This window comes from Arachis ipaensis, chromosome B08 (genome assembly GCF_000816755.2).
Source record: "Arachis ipaensis cultivar K30076 chromosome B08, Araip1.1, whole genome shotgun sequence".
Taxonomy (NCBI): Eukaryota; Viridiplantae; Streptophyta; class Magnoliopsida; order Fabales; family Fabaceae; genus Arachis; species Arachis ipaensis.
Genome location: NC_029792.2, coordinates 12,009,259 through 12,030,117, shown reverse-complemented (window position 1 = coordinate 12,030,117; position 20,859 = coordinate 12,009,259). Strand labels below are relative to the sequence as shown.

Genomic DNA, 20,859 nt, shown 5'->3' with positions numbered 1-20,859 from the left:
AGAAACTATCAGCCCAAAAATACAAATAACATTATCAATACCGCTAAAAAATATAACAGAAAATATACTTGGGTCTTCAAGTTATATCCACCTTGTGCAGGCATTGGTTGCCCGGTGATCAGGAACCAGATTATCATCAGATGTTCGATAGTCTGTTGCCTTTTGCTCAGCTGAGAGTAATCGCTCCACCTATCCATGGTTTAAAGTGGAACATTTATGATTTTAGATATTATAATTCCAGCTTTATATTATAGCAAAAAGAAAGCACGAAAAATTTAACCACCAAAATCTCAGCATTAAATTGTAGGATAGGTGGCAAAAGACTGTTCATGACAAACTACAGTCAGGCACAACTAACCTCAGCCATGACAGTTTCAATGCACTGTTGTAGTCCTTTGTAAGCAGCAGCCTCTGCACTGGACATTGCTGTTGCCATTTCTTCACAAGAAGCAGCATGTGCACCATCCACGGGAAGCAGAAGCCGGGATATAGAATTTGCAAAATACTGTAGTAGATAAGCAATCAATTCAGTTTGAGGTATTCTTACTGTTAAGTGTAAACCCAATATATATATATATAAAAGAAAAAGTCTTCTTAAATTACTTGTTGAATAATAGCTACACTGCTTCCAGAACGTTGTACAGCAACCATGAATGATCTGAAACTGCTTTCTCCAGCTGCAGCGGCAGCCTCAGCCTGCATATCGACAAGTAAATTCAATATGTTTTCTTAAAACACCTTCATATCTTATACAGCATTGGAAGCAAAAAATTCAATCATAAGCATGCAAAGGCTCATGAAGTTACAGCAGATGCAGCTGCAGCAGCCACTCTACGGCTCACACTTGTACCCAGCACAAATCTTTCCCTTAAATTAGCTGCCTCAGTCAGGCTGTCTCTAGCTCGTTCAAGCCCATCCGCAATATATTGACTGACCTGTAAAATGAATAAAGACGGACCAGAAAATACTGAGCTCCAGTAAATAAAATGTACCAAATGTTTGCATTCTGACAAATTGTGAAGCTACTAACTTACTTGATCTAGTAAACATGTAAACACGGCTTTAACATGGGTTGCAAGTGTGGCAGGCTGCAAAAGAACAGAAGATTCAGCATTCCATTACACTGCTTTTACTCGGTAAAAGGTTCTTACAACAGTTATCCCAAGTGAGTACTATGTTGAGTTTCATAAAGGACGCTTTTGGAAGAAAAATACCCCAAAATGGAATCACAGAAAAGTTACCTGGGAACAGAAGAGATTGCATCTTGATATGGCTTCTTCATTCCAACGGACAAACTCTGTCACCACAGTGACAGATATTTGTTGCTGAGATGAAGCAGCAGCCACTGATGCTCCTTTTGAGCGTCCAAGTGACCCAGATGAATCAGAAATCTGGCCTTCCGCTCGCAATTCCTCCATCTGCATTGCATTAACCCATCTAAAGCGTTGCCAACCAGATCCAATTTTGAAAGGAAAAGAACTTAAAACAATTACCAACCTTCACTTTATATAATTGTCTAAGAGCTGCCTGCTCATATTCAAGATATTCATCTTTGTGACTAGAAAACAGGGACTCTGTCAGACCTGATCCACATCAAGTTTCTTTGTAATAACCTAAATATTTTAATATTCCAAGTCCAGTGCTAATCATGCTCAACCAAAGAACTTATTGACACACTTTTAAAACTGTTACAGTCAAATATTAATAGGACAAATAATACAAGAATGAGGCATGTACTGAATACTAATACAAACATGATCATTGTGATAAAAGTAAAACTCAGTCAGTCAAAAAAGCTATACTTGAGAATTGCCATAAGCCAAAATTGAGCACTTGGAAATCCTAGAATGAATTGAATACAGAAATGAGTACTGAGGTTGCTAATAAAAATGAGACCATGAGGCAAAAGTTCCTGCTAAACCAATCAGTTGAGTAGAAAATTCCAATACGAAAGCATTCTCAAATTTTGGCCAAATAACAAATTATATTACAAGAAGAGGACCAACCTTGATGATTCATGAAAATCAATTGGTGACATGTCTTGCTATAATTGCATTAATTAGTTCTTAAATATTACTAGGAAATACATCTAGTAGTATAGCGGGTGGCAAACACCCAAAAAATATTTGAGTACCATCGGAATCTATGCTCCAAATTTGTTTCTTAGAGATGGGTTATTGTCAATGCAGAGAAATAAGGTACTCATGGAAGTATTGGTGTTGTAAAGTTAACTTTATTACCCTCGACATCCAAGTCACCACATCCCACAGTCCGTAGATCTGTAGCAAGTTCTCGAGTCTTTTCATATGCCACTGCCAGCATTCTAAGATACTGAAACACAAAGCACATAAAGATCAGCCTGCTCTAAAGCTGACTCTATGATAATAATGAAAGCATGAGGTTAGTTGTACTCACTAGTAGCAGCCCACCTTCCCCCATGGAAGGTAAATTCACAAGAGACGGTTTCATTAAGAGTTTGTCCAGAAGAGCTGTGATTCGCTGCTCTAAAACTCGCTGCATATAGGATCAGAAGGAAATAAATTAACAAACAATACCAGTTTGCCTTGAGAACAACCAAACTATGCAATGTCTATAAAGCCACAGCATTCATTGAAGACCATATTCTTATCTTTGATACCTGAACTAAAATCGACATAACTTCACTTGGAGAAGGGAATACAGCAGTTATTGTTGCTGCCTCTTTTCTAACGGTATCTGCAACAAATTACTATGCATCACCAATCTTATCAATAAATTACTACTTTACTAACAAAACATTACACTTCAAACCTGTGATTTCTTTATACAAAGACGAAAGCCCAGAAGCAACATCACTAGGACTAGCCTGTACAGCCTGGTCACCAAGAACCAGCCTAGTGTCTGCATTCATTACTTCCACATCAATAAACATCGGACGTGTTGCCACATAATGTTGCATCGCACTTGTGCCCCTATTGAACTGCATTGAAAAGTTTATTTAGTGAAAAAGACAGTCAATTATAAAAGAAACATTATTGAAACAAAATTGATAAATCACTCAATGAACTTAAGCTAGTGAGTTCTATTACCTACACTATAAGCAACCTAGACAGCGTATATAGGAAACAGAAACATCTGAAAGCAACCTTTCAAACAACTAATTTTTACAAATCATAAGTTGAAGCTTTGTTCTTTGTGTATATAATCTAATCATATATTTGGATTTGGATTAGAACAGAAATTTACCCAAGACAAAAGATTTGATTTATTGTATGGTGTAATTATATATATCAGTGTTGAACATGTCCATTCACTAACTCTCTCAAGGATCTTTATTAAGAACTAGGCCAATTGCCAAATATGATCTAACAAACTAATTCCACCTGGTTTCGGTCAGCAACTTCATAAAATTTACGAACAAAAAAGTACAAAGGTAAAAGGTCAAAGAACAACACTGTCTAAGCAATGTACAGATAAATACAACGTTATTCTCAAATTGATAACTTGATAATGCAATTTACATTAAAGACTTTAGCTTATGCAGTCAATGAATGATGTGGGGAACTTTGGCACCAGATATATGAAGGTGGAGATTGGAGAACAGGAATAGCAAACTATTCTCATAACAAAATGAGATAAACTGAGATAAATGTTATGCTTCTTCTAGGAGGAAGTCAAGTACCATTTCTGTCTGGTTTTATCAGCCGGAAATGAAGGGTTAAGCAAGGAGACACATAGAAGGGTGAAATCAGCTACAACAAAACATTATTACCTGAGACAAAATTTTGGCACATTCCGCCATTGTAGTCAATTCTCTTTTCTGTGATGCAGAATCAAACCGAGAAATCAATCTATTCTCCAATTCTGCAGAAATAGAAAAGGAATCATGGAACGCATTAGGGCATCCAAGAGCAAGAATTAAAACATTCATGGGTACTGCTGCTAAATATCTTGGTCTATCCATATGAAAGGTAAGCTACTCAAAATCATGTCAACCAAAGGGATAAGATTGTACTTTTATTCTTAAGACAACAAGAACTTTCTGCCCAATGGCCTTGGTAAAGGGCAAAAGGTAGAATTGGGTTGATATTGAATTGTGAGTCTCAAGGGTTGGTTAATTCATTTATTATAAATATTCTAATTCCATTAAAAGGGATCAAATATTCCATGAGATCAAATCCCTTAAAATTGTTTCCATTAAGATCATACTTTATTGAGAATAGATAAGAAATAATAAAATCTAAGGTCACAAAATTAAACAGGTAGGAATGGAGAGCAATAACACATAATGTGGATAGATACAATCATGTTTTAAAAATCCCTGACCATTGCAATAGTCCTGCAAATTAGCAACTGCAACTTCTAATCCTCTGCTAGCAGCTGCATTTCCAACAGCTGATGAAAGTCTACCAATATCTTCCTCAGCAAATGTCCCTGGAAATGAACAGAATTAGCATCCCATTGACTTGAAACGGTTTTGGCACTAAAAACGCAATCTAGGACACAAGGTTTGCCTTGGAGGATACATGTCATAGCCGTCGAACAAAAAGAAGAACTAATTTTAGGAGTTGAGAATAGTGCTCTCTATGTCACAAAGCAACAACTTTACCAGTGCACTAAAGCTCTGGTCAAATAATAATAATAATAATAATAATAATAATAATAATAATAATAATAATTCTTACGTAATTTCTGGGCAATTGAAGCAGCCTCAGCAACACGACTGTCGTCAGAAAATAAAGGTGAAAGCTCCATCAGATCACCTGGGCTGCTATTGAACTCCATCAAGTACTGCAGAAATTAAATCAATCACATGTAAATTTTCCCAACATGAAATGTTGTATCACGGAATGAACAAACTAGTATTACTTTGATCAGCTCAATTGTTTGACTGGCAGTTTCACGCTGAGAATCCGCACTCTGACAAGAAATAAGAAATAAGAGTATAAATGAGATAATATTTAAAACGATAAAGGCATAACTGACTTACACATAAAAACAATTTTATGTGCAAATCTGAGATCATAAACCATTTATCAAACACAAATAATGCATTGAACATATTTCTACCTGGAGATGATCTCCAATCTTCGCAGCTGTCTGGCCTACACTTGAAATACGCGAATCCAACCTCGCAAAGCTCTCGAACAGTCCATCTACACCTTTCTCTAGCTGAAAAGAGAATCAAATACACAAACACATTTACAAAACCACAAAATTTTAACAAATCATTCAAATTTAACCTTTCCAACAAAGTAGATGAAAAGTAAACAAAGGGAGAAAAGAAGAAGAGAGGGGGGGGGAAGGGCGCACAAACCAGCTAAGATTACCAATCTTTTTTTTTTCCAAAATAGAAATATTCCAAGGGTTTCTAATTCACATGGTTCATAAAAGAAAATATTCGGGATATACATAACACCAACAGAACAGAATGCAGAGTAACCTCGGTAAGTGTCTTTCGATGCTTATTGTCCTGAACTGCAACATCTTTCTTAAGATTGAGAAGTCTCCCATCAATCTTCATCCAAAATAACAACAATCAAAAATGTAACTAAGAACCTCTAGCATAATTTCTCATTTCTCAGGAAAAAAAACTAAACAAACAAGCAAATTCAAAAGAAGTAAACCTGTTTGCGGAGCTCAACGAGCTCCTTACAAGAGTCTTTGAACAACGACAAGAGCTTCTCAACCTCAGGAAACAGAGGGCTGGAAGCCCCTTGCTGAGAACCAACAAACTTGTTGGTAACATGGCCATTCGGAAGAGAATCTTCCGCTTCCAAATCTTCCAATCTGAACGCCGGAAGCTGCTCATTCACTAGGTTCCCAAACAACGCATCGAACGAAAAATCACCCTAACAATAACAACAAATCACGATCCGCCAAAGGCATGTCACACGTAGAAAATCTCAGAAAATCAGCTCTACTAATAATAACACAATAACACAATAACACGCTTCCGAAGCCACTATTAACCAAATTCCGAATTCACAGATATGAAATGTAAATCGAAAACAAGCTAACAACGCAAATTACACGTTTCAGAGAATCGCGATTCACCAAACACTGATTTCATATAAGCAAAAAAGGAACACAAATTCAGCTGAAGATTCAAAACCTTGAAGTCATCGATGTCGAGAATGAGAGGGGAGGATTGAGCTGCGGGTTTCACAGGTTTAGGATCGTTCTTAGGATCTCTCATCTGAACGAATCAAAGGGAATATCTGAAAATGGAAATCGAAGAAGCTGAAGGAATGTTTGGGTCTCTGTTGTTGTATTTTTGTTGGTTGAAGTAATCGAAGGGAGCAAAATGCAATGTGTGTGACAGTGAAAAAAAAAATGAAAGAGAAAAGAAGTGTGAAAAATTAAAAAAGAAGCTAGTGTGATTAGTGGAATGAGTGATGAATTATGAGATGGATAAATAATATTTTCAGCTGAAATGGATAGATAATTCGGAGTAAATTATTATTTTGGATATCAATCAACTTTGGCTTTTAAAAATAAATTATTTTCATTTTCAAAATATTGGAATTATATTTAGCCTTGTATTTCGTGGGGATTGAGTTGTGTGTGGCAACTTTTTTTTTTAAATAAAAGTATTGATCCTTTTATTTAATACATAAATAAATAATTTAATAATACCACGTGTGAATAAATTATTGGATAAAAAACAAGAATAAGCTATGGGGAGAAAGAATTTACGTGAATCAGCCAAAACAAAATCCTTTTCACAAATCAACCAATGCACAAATATATGTAGTTCGAATCACACTGTTTCGAACCTTGATTGAATGTAATTCGTATTGAGGCAATTCAAATTACTATGAAGCCTGAACTAAGCATAAATCGAATTGGGCCAATTCGAATTACTCCATTTATAATTCGAATCAAGCTGATTCGAACTCCTCTCATGCACGCCATGCAACGTAATTCGAATTGGCCTAATTCGAATTACTCAATTTCTAATTCGAACCAGGCTGGTTCGAACTATAAAGGAGCAGAGTTGTATATATATGTTGTGGACGTGAGTTGCTCTCATTAGAGGGGTAGAATGGCTAGTGAGGTGAGTTTTGTGGTGTTGGTTCACCATAGAGAATCGATTTAGAGGAAGACACATTCCGGTGTGAAGTTCACTGATAAGGATCCTCTCTGTATTATCGTGAGGCCTACGATAAGGTACGATGACCTTGTTAGCACTGTGCTGATGAAACTGGGTCTGGATGGTGTGAAACGGGTTAAAAAGTTCTTCTATCGCATTCCAATCACGGTGCTCCAAGACACCGTGAAGTATGATTGTTTCACGATCGGGAGTGATGAGGACTTGCAGGTCATGTTTCAATGTCGCCGTCAGTTTCCGGAAGTGAGGACACCAGAGCTTTTGGCAAAGTTGGTTGATGTGGTATCGAGCTCGGGGGGTTCGAACCGGAATACCACCACTTTAGCCATGGTAGCCGGTTCTAGCTCTAGACTTGCCGTTGCTTCTACCTCCGTCCCTGCGTACGAGCCACCCGTCCAGCCTGTCGCCTCCCCTTCCTTCGCTGCTGATCTCAACGGCAGTGTAGGCGACGAGGTTGGAACAGGGGAATTTCGGCCGACCTCTTTACAGTGTGCTGCACCGGCTGGGGTTGGAGAGCAATTTTTGGATGATCCAGAGGATGATGATATCAAGCCGGATATGATTGCTGATGACAGTGGCGATGATATCGGAGCGAGTGAGCCTGCTGGGGCGGGAGGTGGTTCTAGCTCTGGCACACAGCAGTACCCTCCACATTTTTCATCCTTGGACTTGGATGCCATGAGGCAGGAGGGGGTTCCGGGGCAGCCTGCTGGGTTTGGCGCCGGAGATGCGGAAGGGTCTCCAGGTCTGACAGAGTTCCAGGTTGGTCAGCAATTTCAGGACAAAGATGAGGCCCTGTTAAGTGTGAAGACTTACAACATCCGCCGAGGGGTACAGTACAAGGTATGGAGTCCGACTATCGCCGGTATGTGGGCAAGTGTTCTGAGTTTGGAAATGGGTGCACATGGTTGATTCGGCTGAGTCTTCGGTAGCGCAAGGGCATTTGGGAGGTCAAACGGTACAATGGACCTCATACGTGTCTGGCCACCTCCATCTCCAGTGACCACAGGAGTTTGGATTATCATGTGATATCGGCATTCATTATGCCAATGGTTAGGGCTGATGCATCCGTCAGCATCAAGGTGCTCTTAAATGCCACTGCCGCACACTTTGGGTTTAGGCCAACGTACAGGAGAGTCTAGCTGGCGAAGCAGAAGGCAGTTGCCTTCATCTATGGTGATTGGGATGAGTCGTACAACGAGCTCCCTAGGTGGGTGTTAGGAGTCCAGCTGACGATGCCTGGTACTGCTGTTGCAGTCCTTAGGACGAGCCCTGTTCGAGTTTGTGGACAGCTGGACGAGTCTCGAGCTTATTTTCACATACTGTTTTGGACGTTTCCACCGTGTATCGAGACATTCCGTCATTGCAAGCCGCTGGTTAGTATCGACGGCACTCATCTGTATGGCAAGTATGGAGGAACGTTGCTTGTGGCAATTGCACAGGACGGGAACTCCAACATACTCCCTGTTGCATTCGCACTAGTGGAGGGTGAGAATGCTGAGTCTTGGTCCTTCTTTCTCTCCCACCTGCATCAGCACATGACACCACAGCCGGGTCTGCTGGTTATATCGGACAGGCATAACGGCATCAAGGCCGCGCTTGAGGCTCCCGACGGAGGCTGGTTACCTCCAGCTGCATACCGGGCATTTTGCATTCGACATGTAGCGGCAAATTTCGCCCTAACCTTCAAGGGCAAAGACGCAAGGAGGCTTCTTGTCAACGCGGCGTACGCGAAGACCGAGGTGGAGTTCGATTACTGGTTTGATATTCTGCGGTCTGAAGACCCGGCGATGTGTGACTGGGCGAACCGGATTGAGTATTCCTTGTGGACACAGCATCGTGATGAAGGGCGGAGATTCGGACACATGACGACGAATATCTCTGAGTGTGTGAACTCAATCCTGAAGGGTGTCAGAAACCTCCCTGTGTGCTCGCTGGTGAAGGCAACATACGGAAGGCTAGCCGAACTATTTGTTCGCAAGGGGAGAGAGGCTGAGGCCCAGCTGGGAACCGGACAACAATTCAGCCAGCACTTGGTGACTTGTATCGAGGCCAACTTGAAGACGGCGAGGTGCTTCACGGTGACTTTGTACGACAGGGATAACTCGGAGTTCACCGTTGCAGAGACAACTCCGACTGGTTCGTTCTCACTGGGTAGCTACAGAGTCTCGCTTGCATCTTAGACATGTGACTGCGGATACTTCTAGGCACTTCATTTTTCGTGTCCGCACGCACTGGCATGCTGTGCCTACTCACGGCTTACATGGCAGCCTTACGTCCACCAGGTGTATCGTCTTAGTTCGGTGTTCAGTGTGTATCGGATGGGATTCACACCTCCCATTCCGGAGGGTTTCTGGCCACCATATGACGGGCCGACTGTAATCCCGGACCCTAACAAGAGGCGTGTGAGAGAGGGTCGTCCGAGGTCTACTAGGATACGGACTAACATGGACGACGCAGATCCAAACCGGCCAAAGAGATGTGGCCTCTGTCGACAATCCGGACACACACGTCGGATTTACCCACAGGTCGGAGGGCCAGAGCATGCAGGGGGACATGAGTAGTTGTATTGTTAGCTTTGGTACTTTGTTTATTTCACTTTAGTGTTTACATTCCAGTGTTATAGGTTTTCTTACTTGTTGTTGTTAACTGATAGAGTTTGTTAATGTTAATGCGATGTACTTTTATTCGGATCTTACTTAATGAATATGTTCCGTTTCCGGAGTTTTGTACGAAATGTATGTTGAATTCACAACGCAATAAATAAATCTACAGATTAAACTAATACATGATTCGGAAAATATGCTAGTAACTGAAATTTCATAAACTTTGAACAACCATTTTCAAAGTAGAATATCATGATTTGTCCACAACATATATATACAACTCTGCTCCTTTATAGTTCGAACCAGCCTGGTTCGAATTAGAAATTGAGTAATTCGAATTAGGCCAATTCGAATTATGTTGCATGGCGTGCATGAGAGGAGTTCGAATCAGCTTGATTCGAACTATAAATGGAGTAATTCGAATTAGCCCAATTTGATTTATGCTTAGTTCAGGCTTCATAGTAATTTGAATTGCCTCAATTCGAATTACATTCAATCAAGGTTCGAAACAGTGTGATTCGAACTACATATATTTGTGCATTGGTTGATTCATGAAAAGAATTTTGTTTTGGCTGATTCATGTAAATTCTTTCTCCCCATGGCTTATTCTTATTTTTTACCCTAAATTATTTGTATGATAGATTTAATCCTTTTTATGTTACATTCTTTTCGGGATTATTCTACTATCCGTGATGTATGAAATTCTTTAGATTCTTCTATTGTTGAACATGCTAATGCTTTCGACTTCTAATCCTGAATATTAGTGTTATTAATAGTACAAAAGAAGTAATGGGTGTTAGAATTTGGTGAATTAGGCAGAATAGATGTAATATTTTTTCAACCCGAATGAATCTTGGCCTAGGAGAAAAATCTCTTGTCTTGCAAAAACTTTGGTGAATGAGATGAAAAGGGGTGAAGAAGGATAAAAATTTTTAGGATTATGCAGTCCAGAATTTTTTCTGACAGCCACCTCCCAAAATATTCTTAAAGTTAACTGTGATGCTAGAGTTCTCCCGAACTCTTTTGTAGCGGATTTTAGGTGCGTTATCCGTGATCACTATGGCATCTGGGTACTAGGTAGTTTGAGACGTCTGTCCTTTGATTCAGTTTTCAAGAATGAGTTATTGGCAGTTTGAAATGGTCTTATAATTGCGTGAGAAGTTGGTTGTGATTCATTGACTTGTGAAACTGGTTTTATGGATGTGTATCTTTTGTTGAACAATATTATCAACTATGTTGTAGGTGATAATATGGATATTATAGAGAAGATTATGGAGTTGTTCAGTAAAAACTGAGAAGTGTCATTCACTTAGGTTAGAAGAGAAGGAAGACTTCTCTAGTTTTGAACCTATAGAATTAAGCTAGCTATCACTCCCTGCTTAAAATAGTCTCAATATGGAAACTACTGTAATAAAAGTAGCTGTAGATGTTGTCAAAGAAAAAGTAGTGGATCGAAAATTAAGAAAGCACAATTCAAGTCACAGTATGAAGACATATCTCGTATAAAAGAGGTAATGGTAGAATTCAACTTCTGTATTGATCTAATGTTGCTGCCGATTGTCGGGCTAAGATAGGAGCTAAGAGTGTTTGTTCTCATATTTCTATTTGTTTTAGTTTTATTTACAGACACAAAAAAAAATAGATAATTATTTAGTTAAAATTATATTAGTTATTATTTAAAGAATACAAATTTATTTGCATAAAAAAGTGCCGGTTATAAAATTTTTTGGGAACATTTGAGTGTTAATTCATAATCTTAATTCTTATTATCGGGTTTGTTAGAACTTAGAAGTCTATATTTTTTAAATCAATAATTAATTAATAAAGTAATAGATGGATATATAAATAATTAAATACCGATATTAGACATTAGACTCGTATTAAAATAAAATGGCTAAATTGAGCAAACACCAAATTCAACTGTAGTCTATTTTTTTAAAGGACAAGATAATTCTTATAATAAAAAAAAGTGATATTTTAATTTTTAACTTTTTCATTTTGAAATAATATGATTCTTCTACTAAAAATTGTTAAATAATAACGAAAATTAATTTTATAAAAATTTTATTTATAATTTGTGAAGTTTCAAACGTTTTTTTTAATAGAAGTAAAAATAGTGATATATCCTAACATTGTAATTTTTAGTGTTTTTTAAAATTGTGAAAGGTACAAATTCAATTTCTGTACCTCAACTATTTTAATTTTTTTTAACACAAATTGGATGGTCCGATTTTTGTATCTCTACAAATCGGACGGTCCAATTTCTATACCTCTAACAAATCGGACAATCCGATTTCTACTTTTCTAATTAAATGATTCTACAATTAAGAATAACACCCAACTGTTCACATTTAAAAAAAAATACCATTGCCACTCCAATAACAAAAACAAAAAATGGTTTCAAACTCTCAAAAACTATTAAATAAGTTTATTTCTGAAAAATTCTTTCACCCTAGTGGCTAAGTGGAGAAATACCTTTACTGAAAATTATATATTGCAAGAAAAAATATAATTGCAGTACGAAGACCTTTTAAAAGAAAAAAATAGCATCGAACAAGAAATGAAAGAAGAGAACATTAATATTGAGAAATCGATGATAATGCCGGTAAAGGAAATAATGATGATAATAAAGTATGGTTACATAATAAAAATAGTAAAGGTAGAAACGATAATGATACGGATGAAGTCATGAAGAAGGTAGTGGTAGTAGCATAGTTGTTAGAATTAAACTGGTGATCAAATCGATCAAATTATTAGTTCATTGATTTAACTAGTGAGACACAGGTTGAACTGATTGATTCCGTCCTACGTAAATAAAAATATAAAATAGTCAAAATTTAAAATTAAAATTTAAAATACATGTATTATTAACATTCTAAAAACAATGAAGTCTTAAATTCTAAAAATAACTAATATAAAGATAAACATAAAATTAGTTAGTACTATTATAATAGTATCTTAATTTGGCACTGTAACGACCCAACTTTCAGAACGTCATGATCGTACCGAAAGTAAAGCGTTACTAACCTGTTTTCCTTTATTAACTATTTACTATTGAGCCTTTAGTTCGATATCGCGATTCAGTTTTGTAGAAAATTCTAGAAAAATTTTGTTTTTGTTTATCAAAATCATATATCAAACATACTCCGTTAAAAATATCTAAGAACATTGTTTATCAACATATTGCTAAGTTCAATCAATTATTTCTAATTTAAATTATAAAATAAAAATACTAATCACAGGCATAGTGATTGTTAGCTTGCTTTTCATATTTGAAGAGTCAAGTTTAACTTCCACCATTTGCAATGTTTTTGAAAATTTCTTAAGTTGATAGTGTATGTTAACTATTTGACCGGTCAAGTTTGAATTAGTTTATATTGATTTTGATCGGCTTATTTTCTTAAGCGGTTAGAATGTTAAATTGGACTAAATTAGTGTTTAGTTTATTGGTTTTCTGGTTGAACCAATCAGTTTAGTCCAATTTTTGTAACTATGAATAGTAGTAATCATAGTTAGTCATATTATTGAAAAAAATTTTGTAAAAAGAAGAGTTTAGGAGTTTAAAACCTTCCACAAAAGTAATTGTCATTACTATTTAACAAATATTTTAACAAAAGAGTTATATTATCCCAAAATAAAAAGGTTGAGGGTCGAAGTATCTATTTTTATTCGACAAGGATCGCCTTGTCCTTCGTGAAAATAGATAAGGACCAGATTGAGTCTTTATTCGGCTAAATACTCAATTTTGTTACGAATTTGCAGGCGAACTTTTAATTTAATCCCTGGAGTTTTAATTGTCTTTATTATTTAGTCTTTGAACTTTGTGAATGTAACTAATATTAGTTCCTGGAACAATTTTTGAGACACGAACATTAACAAAATGCTGACGTGGACAACCTGATGTTAAGCTACGTTAGACTATGTAAAACAACATTATTTTGGTTTTAGCACTCAAATAGCCAAAAAAACATCGTAAGTAGTGTTTATTAAAAATTTTCCTTCCAAAACAAGTGATACCATGTCGTTTTTTAGATATTTAAGTGCCAAAACTAGAAGGGCGTTGTTTTACAAGCGTGATATCTGACTGTCCATATCAGCACTCCATTAATGTCTCTTATATCGGATATTGTCTCAAGGACTAATAGGAGTCACGATTGTAAAGTTTGAAATCTAAATAACAATGTTATGAAAACTGAACCAGATCGACTAATTCATTTGAATTCGCCTGAACCGATCTCCAGATTGGTTCAATTAAAACGAAAAATTAGCTGGCTTAAAATCGGTCGAATTGGTGGTTAACCGAGAAACCAATTGAACCGGGCAAATTCTTTTCAAGATTTCGGGTTTTTTAAATTACTAAAAAAAAAGTAAAAAACAAAACAGCAAACAGCCCCCCCGCCCCTTTCCCCTCTCTCTCTCTCTCTCACGCACACACACAATTCACGATCGTCGTCGTCAAGCCAGTCTCTGTAGTCGTCGTCGTCGGCCCTGTCCTCTTCGTCTCTGTCCTCGGCGTCAAGCTTCTATCTTCGAGCCCTCTCTCTCTCTGTCCGAGCTCACTTCCCTTCCTCCCTCGCCGCCGGTAAGCACTGCTGCTTTGTTGCTGGTTTTCTGAAATAATGGTTGATGGTTGATTTGAATGATTCTGTTGAATTTTTTTGCCAACTTAATTTGTCAGCGTTAATTTTGTTGATGGGGTCCTGAGATGGGGTTGATGGTTGATTTGAATGGTTGTTGTTAATTTTATGTTCTGAGTTGGGGTTGTTGCTGATGTGATTCTGAATTTAGTTTGATGCTGAGTTTGGACTCTTTGCTTAATTTTTTTGTTTTTGGATTCTCTGGCTTTGGATGCTGAGTTTTCTGTTTTTGGATTCTGAATTTTTGTTGTTGAATACTTTATTAGAAGCCTTTGTTGAAAATTTTTGTGATTCTGAATTCTTTTGCCAATGGTTTGAGTTTTTGTGTAAGTTTGTGTTTTCCATTGTTGCTGATTATTTGATTATTAGAAGTTATTGTTGAAAATTTTCTTATTCTAAATTTTCGTTGTTGATGTGATGAGTATTGCTGCTGATTACTTGATTAGAACTTAGTAGTTATTTAGAAATTTTTTGTGAAATTATAAAATTTTAAATTTTATTAGTTTAGAAATAATTGAATTTGAATTTTTGAAATTGTATATTAAATTTGAATAATTTTATTTAATATTTAATTAAATTGGTTCAATGATTGGTTCGGTTCTCGCAATCTTCTTAAATAGAGACAATTAAAATTTTAAAGACTAAATTAAGATTAGAGTGCAAGTTCATGGATCAAATTGAGTATTGACCCTGTGTCGAAATTTTAACCCCTAGTAATTCTTTTATTTTGACTGAAATTTTTATTATGAATTGAAAAGGCCGAGACTAATTCGAGAGCTGCGAGTAACGAACGATGGCAGAGAACAGCAGAGAAACCCGAAGACGAAGAAGGATCCTCGATCAAGGATCCGACCGCCTCGCCTTCATTACGGGTCGGATCCAAACCCTCCCAACTCAGCCACAACCCGATTCTTCATCTCGTTCCGGTCATCCAACCACTACCTTTACTACCACAAGTACGTTTTCCATCTTTTCTCACCTTTCCCTTTCTTCATAACTGAATCTCAAATTCAGAACAAAAACTCACAAATTGGAGTAGCATTTTTACTTGTTTTTAATTTCTTGTGCAATCCGATTCCAGACCCTAGAATTCTTATATTCACACCTAATTCCGGTAGCTACTATTAGTTGCCCCATCAATTGATTAGTCAGTTTTGACTGTTAATTGACTTTGGGATTAGTTAGTCTTGATTATAAGCTTCTTTTGAATATGAGATAACATAATTCAACTAGGTAAATGATTTTGAGTTCCGAACAATTCATAACTAGATTCATACTTTGAAGTGAGAATGGGCTCGAATTTGTTGGCTATGAGAATTAGGTTCTCTGGATTGGCTATTGGATTTGGAATTGTTAATCATTTTCATATTGGATAGGCAACTAGTGAGTTTGTAGCTGCTACTCACAGCTTGTATGAATAAGATTTAGATGTTTAAGCATTTCATTAGAAATTGTTTTGTGAAATAAGATTGAGGATGTCATTAGCCAGAGAACTTGGTTTTCTAGATTAGCTATTGCATTTGTATCAATTTATCACGAAGTTGAATTCAGAAGATTTAACATCTATCATATTAGTTAGACAACTAGCCCCTGCATCCATGAATGTAAGTTTGACAAAAACAGTACGGCAAAAAATTAATGTATCTAGATGTGATGTACGTGTTTTCTCAAAATAACAGTATGTAGTAGACAGAGGTAGTAGTCGACCAGTCGGTAGGGTAGAGTCTATTATTTTCTTGAATCAGACCAGAAGTTTTAGACAATTTTATTGGTTGATTCATTTCATAAAATAAGATTAGGGTAAACTAACAGAATGGTACCCGAAAGTCCATATTACTGAAAAAATATCCGAAAGATACGAACGATAAACAAGCTTTCTAAAGATTTAAAAGCCTGATAAAAATAACAATATATTTTGTTTTATTAGTAACAAACTAATTTTGTTTTTGGCAAACGAGGTGTGCATTTGATTCAAATTTTTGTATGAACATTTGGATAAGTAATTAGAAGATGCATGCAAAAACTAGAGCAAAATTTGATCACTAGACCTCTTTTTTCTTCTTTTCAAAATAAAAGTGGTCATTCACCAAAACATTCACTGTGGTAGAATCACCAAATTTTATGGATGAAAATGTTTATTTTTTCTAATCATACTCGCAAAGAAGGGCATCAAAATCCGTTCTCTAAAGCTCTTTTGAGAATATGTATCTAATATGTGGTTATTTTTATCACTTTTTAAATCTTTCAAGGGTTTAATGGTTGTTCGTATCTTTTGAAATTATTTTTGTCAGTTATATAAATTTGTGGGTCTCGTTTTGGTAGTTTACCTATAAGATTAAGAATCTTGTTGGTTAGGGAATATGGATATCTAGAATGGCTAGGATAAATTTCCTACAAAATTGTATGTTGGAATGAATAGTAATTACCATTTTGTTGACAAGCCGTGTCTCTTTTCAGCTTTGCCTTATGACGAGGCAGAGAAGAAATCAGATTCTATTATGTTAAATCACAATTCGGTTGTTGTTCCTTCACACGAAGCCGATGCAAGTGTCAGTGGAAGCCAAACACCATTGCATGAACACGAGCCCAAAAGTGCAATTTCAGGTGTCCCTACATCTCAAGATGAGCATGTTCAGCCATCTCAAGATTTGCCTCCTGATATCATAGACACCGAGCAACTGTCACGACAAATGCCACAGATGGGAGAATCTAAACTTCGGATCACCCCAAGTGAAATAAGTTCTGCCATTGATGCCTCAAGGTTTACCCGCCTTCTTTGTTCTGTCGTTGTGGCTGTACTTGTAGTTGCTTCTTATCTAGGATTTTCTCTGATGAGTAGCAAGTTGATTAAGAGTATAACAAGCTTTAGGCCACTGTACTTAGTTTTGGTAACTGATTTGTCGATTGTGGCTGCACGTGTTCTTTCTGGCAAGCAAAGAGGTTTCCGAAGGTCTAACGGGAGAGAGTATAGAACTCCTTCTGATGGAGATCAATACGCACAGCTAGCTAGGACATTGGAATTAGGCTTGGTTATGAAGAACGCTATGGATGCTGTGTTCATTGATTGTGCTGTTTATGCAATCATTGTCGTATGCGGCATTTCTCTTTTCCAAACATAACAATGAATTCTTTTATTTGCTTGAAACTTGTTTTTGTGCTTTGTTAAGTGACTTTTGTATTGTGTGCATTATGATTAAGCAAGAATGATTAGTTCACCAATTTCCCTCAGATTTAAGTTAATTTGAATTGTTGTTTACTCATATCGTGATATGCTTTTCCACGCTAGACAAGTTTTTAGAGAACAGTTAAGTTGTAAACTATCATTTTAGTGCTGGGTTTGGATCCTGTTGATTTTATTTGAACATGACTTTGCCATGTTCGCAAACTAAAATGATGAACAATGGACTAGGAGATATAAACATGGCAAGATCATGTTTTGACTTGTGAGAAATGAAGGAATGGTTGTTCATTTCTGGATTTCTATATTCTTGTGGAAAGCAACATAGATATCTATGTTGTGGTTGCTTTTCATTTTGATTTCAATTGATTACAATGAAAAGCAACATAGGAACTAAAGAATTATGGATTTTAGTATGTCATATAACTCAAACAGGTTGGCTAGAAAAAACTGTAAACTACATTGCATATATTAAACTCAAAATGAATTAATTAGAGTAACAAAAAAAGCTAAGAAAAGGAGGGGGATACAAGGCTAGTTATGACATTGATATTGATACAATTATATTGAGTTTTACTTGTTTTGTGTGGGATTAGACTTGCTTGGAGGAATTGCTCTGAAACAAGACTCCACCCTCTGCTTAGGGGAGTTCTTGTTCTTCCTCAATCCCCATGAAGAATACAACATGTGTGTGGATTGTGGAACTTCAACTTTGACCCTTGTAGATGTAGTGGAAGAGCATGTTGATGGTGATATCAATAATGAAAGTACAAGAACAAGAGAAGTTATTAGTGCTATGATGAACAAAGGCTTCATGGTATAATAGTAGTAGTAGAAGAGAGGATTGTATTCTTGATTCTTATTTTATTGTAGTTAAAGATGAATTGAATGTGGCATTGAGTCAAGTATCTTCAAATGTTTTCTAAGAAGAATTGTGAAAATGGTGAAAAATCTAGTTTGGGATTTGGTGCATATAGTTGGGATCATGTGGCCATTGTGTAACCTTTATTTGGGTGCACCTACTATGGCATTTTCTGACCTGAGGATTTGGTGAAAATGGAATGGTGACAGAAAGATCATGTGGTTAGGCACGTGATGATGTTGCCATATAAAATGATATGTATTTGAGTTAAGTAAATTTGTTGGGAAGTAAAATTCATTATATTTTCCAATTATAAAGTAAATAGTGAGACATTTATCAACATTGGATTGGTGAAGTGGGGGACAAACTTTTTTTTCTTTTAGATAAGAATTTTGAATTTAAGTTTTGGGAGAAATTTCATTCCGCAGCAGATAAAATGTGTCTCTAATAAAATATTTTTAGAGTATCACTTTTGAATGATACTTCTAAAAAGTGAATTAATTTAGAATTGAAGTCGCATTGGAATTGATATATGAAATAAAAACGGTATCACCTTAAAGATACGGTATCACTTTGATAGAGAACTAATAAAATTTTGTCATTCGTATAATTATATTGATAAATAAAAAAATACTATAAAATTTTAAATAAATTAAGACTAAGTATTGGAGGAGCAAATTTCACTTTAAATTTCAAATCACTATTTATGATATATGGTGCCATAAATATTTTTATAAGACCCAAAATGAAATTGAAATTAGAACTAGCATTAAAGATACTTTAAGCAAGACCTCTTTAGTCTACACTAAATTTGAATTAATAAGAGTCATTTGAACAAATTCATAAGTTATTCTATTCCATTTTTTTAACATATCTAAAAGAATCTAATCCAAAATTTCTTAAAAGAGAGAATGCATTAATATTGAGTGATATAAAACAAGTTTCACTCCGTATTCATTATTTGAGAGCCTTCACTTTTAAACAATCACTTTTCAGCATAAATACATTTGAAGTTTGGATACTATATGGCTATTTATCTATACTATGGATAAATTCATTTTGATTAAAGTAAATTATTTACTTCAACATCATCTATATTAGAATTTTTATTACCAGACTATCTCTCATAAAAGTTTTAGAATAATGAGGCTAGAATAAAAAAAGAAAGCTTCTTCTCTCCTTTGAGTTTTTTCTTTTTTGACAATTAACAAAATTACATTAATTAAAAAGTGAAAAGTCTAGTAGTGTACATACATAGAATTATCATACATAAATTGAAGGTCCTTTGAGGTTTAATTATTTTACAAAACAAAAGTAAACTCACATAGCTGTTTTTGCATCCACTTTGTTCATTTTTTAGCAGACAAAAAAAGGCGCAAGAGTTAGGTGCCTTTTGGATTTTTTCCCCATGATCTTCATCTAAATCATAAAAGAGCCAATAAAGGAAAGGCAAGAGAAATTTAAGGTGTGATTTTCATTTTTATTTTTAATATTTTTTAAAATTTTATGGAAAAAAAATAGAATTATATTATTTTCACCATTTTCTTTTTTTTTTTAACAAAATTTTGAAAATAAAAATACTAAAAATAAAAACACACATCAAACATTCTTAAATTCTTAGTGAAAATTTATTACAAAAAGTTTTATACAACACTACACACAATCATAAAGAACGAGATTTCAATAGCAACTGGTACTATATGTTAGTATGTAATATTCTAAAATTACTATATGTTAAATCCTAACATAATTTTCACTTTCTTAATGAAATGTTTCTAAATAAACTATTGGAGTGTTACTTATCTGAATTTATTAGGATTTAGAGTCACCTAATTATTAGTATAATAATCCTAACTATACAGATGCTTAGTTGAATCAAATGGTTCAACACTACAAAATATTATATTTTGTTTCCGTGATATCTCCTAACCCGACAGATCAAAGAACTAATTCATCGCAGATTTGAACTCTATATAAGAGTCTGCTGCTGGGTGGCGCTGGCCAATGGATTGCTACATGTACAAGGCGAGATTCGAACCCCCGACACTTGCTTAAGCGGACGAGTGAACAAGCTACTCGACCAACCCAAATTGGTTACTACATAATATTATCTATATTAAAAAAAAAAGCATCTGAAAACATCAGAGAGAAGACAAGTAGTCGAAGAACTCCAATCATTTATTCTTTGATAAATAAAGAAGTCCAATAATTATATATATGGGGTCCCATTAAAGAGAACAGATATTTTGTTGGTAGTTCATAGTTGGAGTCGAATCTTCTGGACTGGAACATTATCATCATGTAATAAGTGTTTTTAACTTCTTTCTAGATATTATTGGTGGACAAAGAGTTTGCAGAAGCTCATATACATGTATATAATAAGTGTGAACTATCCAACTCAGTTGGAAAAAAAATGTGGCTAATTGACAAATCATGCATAACAATGAAAGCTATGCCAATAAATAGAATAAACAACAGAAATC

General features: G+C 35.6%; 2 protein-coding genes across 4 annotated transcripts in view; one reads left to right on the top strand and one right to left on the bottom strand.

Annotated features, from left to right (window-relative positions):
* The window catches only part of LOC107613246 (exocyst complex component SEC10b), an 8,327-nt gene extending 1,936 nt beyond the window's left edge, over nucleotides 1–6,391 (bottom strand). For 2 of the 3 annotated variants that reach the window (XR_001613977.2, XM_016315148.2), the window contains exons 1-19: nucleotides 6,095–6,391; nucleotides 5,607–5,831; nucleotides 5,423–5,497; nucleotides 5,050–5,151; nucleotides 4,849–4,899; nucleotides 4,665–4,770; nucleotides 4,306–4,413; nucleotides 3,752–3,843; nucleotides 2,791–2,959; nucleotides 2,639–2,715; nucleotides 2,416–2,514; nucleotides 2,241–2,331; nucleotides 1,498–1,583; nucleotides 1,242–1,418; nucleotides 1,035–1,088; nucleotides 807–935; nucleotides 604–696; nucleotides 359–505; nucleotides 92–189 (exon numbers count right to left, since the gene is read on the bottom strand). Coding sequence is in view for 1 of the 3 variants with exons in the window: in XM_016315148.2 (XP_016170634.1) it covers nucleotides 92–189; nucleotides 359–505; nucleotides 604–696; nucleotides 807–935; nucleotides 1,035–1,088; nucleotides 1,242–1,418; nucleotides 1,498–1,583; nucleotides 2,241–2,331; nucleotides 2,416–2,514; nucleotides 2,639–2,715; nucleotides 2,791–2,959; nucleotides 3,752–3,843; nucleotides 4,306–4,413; nucleotides 4,665–4,770; nucleotides 4,849–4,899; nucleotides 5,050–5,151; nucleotides 5,423–5,497; nucleotides 5,607–5,831; nucleotides 6,095–6,178 (2,063 nt within the window). In the remaining 2 variants the exon portion in view is untranslated. Of the gene's footprint in view, nucleotides 1–68; nucleotides 190–358; nucleotides 506–603; nucleotides 697–806; nucleotides 936–1,034; nucleotides 1,089–1,241; nucleotides 1,419–1,497; nucleotides 1,584–2,240; nucleotides 2,332–2,415; nucleotides 2,515–2,638; nucleotides 2,716–2,790; nucleotides 2,960–3,751; nucleotides 3,844–4,305; nucleotides 4,414–4,664; nucleotides 4,771–4,848; nucleotides 4,900–5,049; nucleotides 5,152–5,422; nucleotides 5,498–5,606; nucleotides 5,832–6,094 lie in introns of all 3 variants that reach the window. The other variant, XR_001613978.2, reaches the window with a different exon arrangement.
* On the top strand, nucleotides 14,139–17,564 carry LOC107614122. The gene is made up of 3 exons (XM_016316349.2): nucleotides 14,139–14,281; nucleotides 15,095–15,292; nucleotides 16,794–17,564. Exons 2-3 carry the CDS (start codon nucleotides 15,130–15,132, stop codon nucleotides 17,453–17,455), a joined length of 825 nt encoding a protein of 274 aa, XP_016171835.1. The 5' UTR covers nucleotides 14,139–14,281; nucleotides 15,095–15,129; the 3' UTR covers nucleotides 17,456–17,564.

Bases quoted from the DNA above. Each gene is read 5' to 3' on its own strand.
- LOC107614122 (XM_016316349.2), top strand. From the start codon at position 15,130: ATGGCAGAGAACAGCAGAGAAACCCGAAGACGAAGAAGGATCCTCGAT. The intron at 15,293-16,793 runs GTACGTTTTCCA...GTCTCTTTTCAG, and splicing joins CACTACCTTTACTACCACAA to CTTTGCCTTATGACGAGGCA.